General features: G+C 44.8%; 1 protein-coding gene across 5 annotated transcripts in view; it reads left to right on the forward strand.

The window, feature by feature from the left end:
* The window catches only part of AKAP7 (A-kinase anchoring protein 7), a 130,899-nt gene that overhangs the window by 55,157 nt on the left and 67,721 nt on the right, over positions 1–8,021 (forward strand). For all 5 annotated transcript variants that reach the window (XR_003095755.1, XM_025212454.1, XM_025212453.1 and 2 more), the window contains exon 6: positions 3,409–3,553. Coding sequence is in view for 4 of the 5 variants with exons in the window: in XM_025212454.1 (XP_025068239.1) it covers positions 3,409–3,553 (145 nt within the window). In the remaining variant the exon portion in view is untranslated. The remainder of the gene's footprint in view (positions 1–3,408; positions 3,554–8,021) is intronic.

The raw sequence follows: 8,021 nt of genomic DNA on the forward strand, positions 1-8,021 counted from the left end.
AGCAGGAATAACAATGAATCTGAGCTCTAACATACTCTTGTGACAGCAGGAAGTTTTGAGGGCAGTTTTGCAGGAATTAAAAGGTAGGAGAGGCCTGTGCTCAGACATATAGCTGCTCATTTGTATAGCCTTTCCACCTGCACTCACGTATGCCCATTGCTTTGCCTACGGACCTAACTATCCTCGCGGACATGCATTAGACATGCGCATAGAACACTGCACGGCATCTAGACCTATCCCCCTCTTCTCCCTGCGCACATGGCACAGCTCCTGCCCGCTGTAATGGCCTATTGCCACCTGCCAGGCAGCCTCAGAGAACAGCCCTCCTCCTCCCCCTCCTCCCAGAGGCCTTTCACCTTTTGGGAGGGATGCTCTTTAGCAAACTGAAGGCTGGTAGTAGTTGCAAAAAGGCCAAGCAGCTGCCACCGGGAGACCGTTGACCCCCCTGTCCCTGTCTCCTTCAGGCGTCACTCTCCCATGCCCCTCCTGAGCAGGGGCTGGACCCTATCGCATAGTACAGAGCCGTCATCCGTGTCCCCGTCCATGCCGCCTCCTCTGTGCTCTTGTCTGGGACGGGTGCTCTTTGGCTCTGCCTGTTTCCCTGCCCTGCCTGTGGGGAGCATTGCCTGGCAACCCCCGCCCCATCCACATCCCAGCCACCCACCGCGGATCGGCATCGACAGCCGCCTTCCCTACCCTCACACGGTGCAACGGGCTGCAATTTCTGTAGCCCCTGACATGCAGAGAGCACCACTGTCCCGCAGGTCTCTCACGTTGCTGCCTGATAACCAGCCAGGCCTCTATTTGCCCCTGTGAGGCAAGGAAAGCAGTTTCACTGCCTTTCTCAGCTGGCTGCTTGGTGGTCCCTTGGCCTGTATCCTCCATCCCCAGCTTCCTTTTGTCAAAGGTGGAGAAAAGAAGGCATTTTAGTTACCAGGTCAGGCTACTGGCCAGCAAGAGACTCCCATCTCACTCCTGCAGGGAGACTGGGGAACCAGATATTAGAAGGCCGGACACTGCTACCTAATGCCTTCACTGAGCACCGCTCCCAAAACCTTTCTGCCACCCCAACTACCGGATACACTTTCCATCCACGTGCTCACGTACACAGCTCAGTAACGACTGGGGCTTCCTACTCTCCCACAAACACCTCTACACCCGCCCCCACAGCCGCTTTTCTGAATATGATCTTGCTCAGCAAGGAGCTGAGGGAAGCCAGGTCTGGTGTTAGGCCCCTCACCTTAAATGCGCTGCCTAGGCCTTCCTGATAGTGATCCAGCAGGGGGAGCAGCAAGAAGGGAAGTGGAGAGGCTGCCTGGCTGTCTCTGTTGCAGGTGCCACAGTGGCCCCATGCAGCTGGGAGGCACAACTGCCGCAGGCCAACATCTCTAACCTACTCACTTGGCTACATATGTTAAAATCCAGCTAAGATTTCAAAGCACTATTATTTATCTCCTGGGCGACTTTCAGCAGTATCCTGGAGATTTATATCAAATTCTTAGAGACTCCAGGGCAATCCTGCAGGGTTGGTAACCTTAGTAACCCTGTCCCCTCCAAAAACCATTCCTCCCAGCACTACTTCCCCAAGCACTCCTTCCTAACTCCATCGCAAGCACCACTCGGTTCCCTGAACAAAGCAATTCTTCGCTCGGAGTATACAGGCACTTCTCCCTGTTTCACAGTCCATCCCCCAGGAGCAATATCTCTTTTTGCAGAGGGTAAGTTGTGGCTTATGTAGGTACGTGGTTTTGTTTCAACCCTAATCAAGGTTCCATATCCTAACAGGTGTCTTTGGCTGAGAAAGGCTTGAGGCGAGTCACTCTGCCTACTGATTGATGGCTTACTGTACCTTTACACAGTACTTCCAGCAAGGAAGCAAATAATAGCATTTTAGCTTCAAAATCTCATCTGCCCCACAGGAGTCCTCAATACTGGCACTAGAGTACTAGGCTAGCTACTGAAAATTGCATTTAAATAGAGGGTAGGTATTAGCCATGCATGAGGCCCCAAACTACCATACTACATGCTTGACATTAACATGGATGGCCACTAGATGGCATCATTACTCCACAGTTTAATTACATGAACTGCCACTTCTGACAATGAATTAGTTTAAGAGTCAGAAAGCCAAATCCTCTGTTTTAACTCAAACAGAATTCCTCTGAGCATTTTCCTGAGTAAGGCTTAAGTAAGGATTTCAAGACTGGTCACATATTGGAAATTGAGTGATTGTGACTGAAACATCACCAGAGATAGTAGTACAGATCAGATGAAGGGTGCTGGAAACAGATTTTTCTTTCTTTTTATTTTTAACACAGCATATTTCTGGTAAGACCACAAGGAGTAAGTACTATGTGCAGACAGAGTATCTGTTTTTACCGAATATACAAATGGGATGATAAACGATTAATGACTAAGTAAGAATTTCAGATCACAGGCAAAGATCAGGGCTGAGACTACTTGTATGCCTTTGTGTTACATAATGCAAAATGATGCTGACATTAACATTTGTTAATATTTGTGAAGTTGTATATAAGGCTGTGTGTACTAATTTTGTTTTTCAAGTTGCAGTTTTGTGAACACAGAGCTGATTATTCAAATTGTTAACAGCTAGATGAAAACGCTTAGTTTGCCTGGGTAGTATCATATTTCCATGCTCTGGGGGAGCAAATATAAGCTGCCCTAGATAACCAGCTAAGATCCCCCCAATAAGTTCCAAGAAAGCAGACCTCCGCTGCAAAATGCTGCTATCCCCTAGCCTAGTTGAAGTGTTGTAAGCTACCAGAGTAATAAGTAATTATTTTTACTTAATGGTCTCCCTGCTCTGATCTGGGGAGAGAATGGCCTAAAGCAGTGTTTCTCAAACTCTGGCTTGCCGATCAGATCTGCTCCATGCAACCATGTCAGCCAGCAGAGCCCAGGGCTGCAGCAATTAATGCTGCCACTGCTTCCCTGCCACCAAATTCCAGACCTGTGGGGAGCCCCACAGATCAGATGACAGATCCATACACTGGATTGTAGCAGCTGAATCCAGCACGTGGGGCTGAGCTGGTGCTGCTGTGGCTGGATTCAGTGATGCTGGGGTAACCCTGCACTGGATCATGCCTATGGACTGACTTCATATGCAAAATCCAGCCAGCAGACAGGCCCCATGCCACCCATCTAGATTCCCAGGGCCAGATAGGTTGAGTACTACCAGTCTAAAGGAAGGTGGTATGGCCCACTCTCAGGTATTGTGATAACCATAGCTCAGCCATTGATTGGGCACTTTATTTTTCAATATTCTGTTTGCATTTAGAAGTTGAAATGAGCTATTCCAAAAATAAAGCGTTCAGTCAGAACCATAGGTAATATTATGAAGCCCCGTCTCCCAGTGAAGTGACTGTCATTTTATTTTATTATTTAAAGGTGAAAAAAATTGATCCAAACCTGTATAAGAATTTTAAAAGCCATTATTTTGGAAATGAAACCCTGCACCGCCTAGATCTCTGCTCCATGCTGAAAAAAAAGCAACCCAATGGCTACTACCACTGTGAGTCTTCTATCACAGTCAGTAAGTATAATACTATTTTATGTCTTGATTTTATTTAAAATCGAAGAGTTGGATAACCTGTTAGCACTGCAGATATGTGTTTCATAAATCTTGTAATGTTATTAGGTAACCAGTAGATCTAAGCTATGTATTGGAATTTAAGCTACTTATTGCTTGTGGCAGCATCTGGCCATGCATCTCCTGTTGACTACTTGTCAGATTCTTGTCAAGGGATCCAGTCACTGAATCTCCAAGCCTTTTAAGCTTCTGAAGTCTAATCTGAGTCTAGGGACTGCCCTCAACTTTGGAGCCACTACAAACATTCTGGGGTGCAGATTCTCTGCCCAGCATCCGCTAAGAGCCAAGACTTACAGTCTCTTCCCAGGGCCAGCGCTGACTTCTCAGACTTCTACCCTTTCCTAGAATCTCACTGAAGCGGTGAACTTTCTGGTGATACCACTTAGGGTGCAGACAGAAGTGACAATTTTCACCCAATCTGGCCACAGAAGCAGTCTATAGCTGTGACCAAACACAAGTGCGTGAGTACAGACAGCTTGAAAAATTGCTGATTGGGTGAAAATCTGACCCCTCAGTGCATTAAGTATCAGATAAAGACATTTCAAAATATAGATTCTTTTGTAAGTTGTGTCTACAGAAGGTCCCAGCCTATCACTGTTTTCAGAATGGGAAGGGAGAAAGGGAGCTGAGGGAGTTCAATCTGGGTTTTTTTCAGCTGCCTTGGAGGGTGGTGTGGGTATACCGCCTTGGAGCCCCTTGGAGGGCTTCAGCCGCCTTGGAGTGTGGGGAGGGTGGTCCCCCTGAGGTGGGGGGCTCCAATTCACCCACCCCACTCCTCAGCACCAGTTGGGGAGCCCCAAGGATTAGCTCCCTTCACTGCTTTTCCCCCCTCCCATTCTGAAAACAGTTGGCATTGGCAGAGGCCTGGCCACTGCTGTGGGAACCTGGCTGCAGGCTCCCAGCCACAGCTAGATCCCCCTTCCCCCTGGAACCAACAGTGAACTTCTGTTTGGTCTGGAGTAACATTTTAACTCAGAACCCTTTACAAAAAGGGTTCTGAGTTACAGCTGAGATCTGCACTTCTATCTGCACCCTTAACTGTCCAGATATGACAGATAACTTCACTTCTTGAACAATGATTGATGGGCCTCAGTTCATTCTTATTCTGTTAGGTGCTTAGAAACATACATGAAGACATGCGTTCCTGCTCCCAAAGTTTACAAACTGGGCGTGTCTACACATGCATTAATGCAACTGAATAAACTACGGCACAATCTGAGCTAGAGTAAGCTAATCTTGATGTTGCTGTCTCCATATGTGTTTAAGCGTAGTAATTTACTCTGCTGTCAGATTGTACCTGTGTCTGACAGGACTATCCAGTGGCACTGTAAATTAGTGTACACTGGCCTAATTGCTATGCATGTGTAGATGATGATGCTTTATTGTGCAGTAAAATAGTTTACTGCACAGTAAAGCGCATGTGTAGATGTGCCCACTAAGACTAGAGTGCCATTTGAAGGAAGGGCAATCCATGTAGTGATGGGAAAACATTCAAGTCTACTGCTTCCATCCCTACTAGCTGAGGGAATGGAAATTTTCATTTTGGAACTACCTGTTCTGTTTAAAATGGTTAAGATATGAAAAAAAAAAAGTAACATCAGCAAACCTCCATGTGAGAAAGCTCTAAGCACATTTCCATATTATGTGAAGTCTTTAAGAGGTGGTGAGGATTGATGGTTTAAGCCATAGGTGGCCAATCTATGGCATGAGTACCACAAGTGTCACAGGCAGCTTGTATGTTTGGCATGCAGCAGCACAGTGGCAGATAGGGCAAACAGCAGAAAGCAAGCACAAATTGGGTGGGGAGCACAAGTAAGGAAGCAGAAAGCAGAACAGCAGATCAGGTAGCAAAAGGGGATTGGCATGGCACCTGGAGAGGGTGTAGGCCTAATTAGTGGCACACCTTCCAAAAAGGTTGACCCCCACTGATTTAAGCAAATCTTCATCTGAAATTATCCATCTAGGTAAAACAATTTGGATAAAAAGATCAAACTTTTTAATGCGTTCCTAATTTGCAGGCCTATTTCTAAATAATCCTGTGTACCAAAAATGCTCTTCTATTTTTAGATTTCTAGGCAAATATTCAACATATGTCAGTCAGCACATAATAAAAATATACTTATCAGTTACTTTTCTTCTGGCTACCCTTAAAGATCCTGTCACTTTCATTCTGAACATCATGTCAGGCCAAATGTGTGCATTCCCAGCTGTTACCTTCTCTGAATCAGTAAGTGTTTTGACCAGCTTTTATATAAGTGGTGATATTGGAAATCATCACTGTCTGGAGGACTGGGCAGAATACCGAGAGTCAGAAAAAAAATCTCATTTTGTTTTTGCACCTAACTTGCCTCAGACAAATCATAAATCTATTTCTGTTTCTCCATCTGTAAAGCAGAGAAAGTAATACTTATTTCCCCATATCTCATGAGAATTTTGAAAAATTGCTGCTTATATTTGTGCAGTGCTTTAAATACATAAGGTACTTTATAAATCCTAAGTATTTGTTTTTATTTATGATACCCAGCAATTCTTAGTTTGAAATTTAAGAATTCTCTTTATTGTCAAAAAAGATACATTTTATAAATATTATATGGACTACTACAGGGCAAATGGGCAGAGAGATAAAATATTAATATCTTAGTTTGATCAATGATGGCATTATTACAAAATTAAATGGAGATAATGCTTTTTATTATTTATGAAAAATATCTTATTTACATACATACCCTCACCTGTTTATAAAAGTGGAGAATAGAAGGGGAATATACAAGAATAAATGTACCGTTTCCTTGGCATGAGTTTAGTATGGCTGCAGTATTTGCAAATAGTAAAATACTCTGGAATATCTCTCTTCAGTTAAACAATTTGTCTAATAAATCTGCCCAAATAAAAGCTGTTCCATAGCAAATATATAAATATTTGACAGCTGTTGGCCATGATACTCAAAGTGTTTGTTTAAGTCTAAGTGTTAATTTTGTATTTGTCATTGGCTGACAGATTTGTCATTATAATCACTAAATTTACAGGCATCTCAGAATGCATAGAGTAGGCTCTTCAATCATTCAGATTTCTTTAAAATATAAATGTTATTAAGACTGCATATAAAAACAATCAATCAACTGTTGTCACAGCAAGAGTGGGATATTTGGTTGGCTTTGACTCAGTCATGTTACGACAATTTCGAAGATAGTCATTTTTGTGACCTGAAACAAATCTTTCCTTTTGAGAGAAAACTGAATTATTTTAATTTAATTAATGGAAAGGGATTTCTGTGGCTACACCATGTGGGCCTAAATGTCTGTGAAATAAGCATCAACACACCCTGTTGAATAAATTGTTTTATTTTTACCCCTTTTCATGCTAAGAAACTAATATACAGATAGATTGAGCCACTTGCCTATATGCTAACATTTTTTTTTGGTTTTGTAGAAATGGATATATTGATCTGATCTGATCTGATGAAAGGCGTGTTTTTGACAGACAAGTTAAAAAAAAATTAATTATTGAGTCTCAGACAAAGGAAAATGTAATTGAATTGTGAGTTAAAATATAGCTTGAATAGATTTTTTCTGATCTATTTGGTTCCAAAAATATTTAGGTGTTACATTAGGCACATACATATATGAATTTATTCCAGCTTAGATTTACTCTGGTGTAAGTAACACCTGAGTAAGGGTTTTTGGGCAGGTGTCTACACATGCGAGGTTAGGGACCAAATTTGCATCCAATTCCCTGCAGCCTTGCAGTGGGCCCCTGCCACCACTGGGGCGGCAATGTCCCCTTGCCCTGGCAGCAGGGAGCTCCTGGCCCTGGCTCCCTTATCAGGGGCACAGGGTTTGGAATGAGCTGCAGGGGAGGAGCAGGGTGCTAGGACCTCCCCCCCCACCCCCCCATAGCTCTCTCCAAGCCCTGTACCTTGATCACCTGATCAGGGCATGGGGCTGGGACCTGCCCCTGACCGGAACAGTTCTTGGCCAGTACCGGGCTGCGGGGGGAAGTTTGCATGTACAGCCCAGAGCTGGCTGGGGACTGCCTGAAACAGGACAGACTCCAGCCACCTCCAGGCTGCACGTGCTTTCCTGCACAGCCTGGGCCTGGCTGGGAACTTTCCCCATCAGGGGACTTGGAATAAGTTCCTAGCCCCAGCTCCACGATTGCAGAGCTGAGCAGGGAACGGTCTTTCTTGCACCTGCCAGCAGGGAGCTCCCAGCATGGATCCATGGTCACAGGACTTAGGCTGGGAGACTCTTCTCTCTCAGCCCAACCCCCGTGACTATGGAGCTTAGCCTGGGAGATAAATGTCTCCCAGCCCCCCACTCCCCAATTGCGATGGTGGAGCAGGGGCTGGGGATAAGGATCTCCCAGCCTCTGGTCCCCGATCATGTTCTGGGAGCAGGGAGCTTGGAGATTC

Source organism: Alligator sinensis, unplaced genomic scaffold, assembly GCF_000455745.1.
Source record: "Alligator sinensis unplaced genomic scaffold, ASM45574v1 scaffold824_1, whole genome shotgun sequence".
NCBI lineage: Eukaryota > Metazoa > Chordata > Crocodylia > Alligatoridae > Alligator > Alligator sinensis.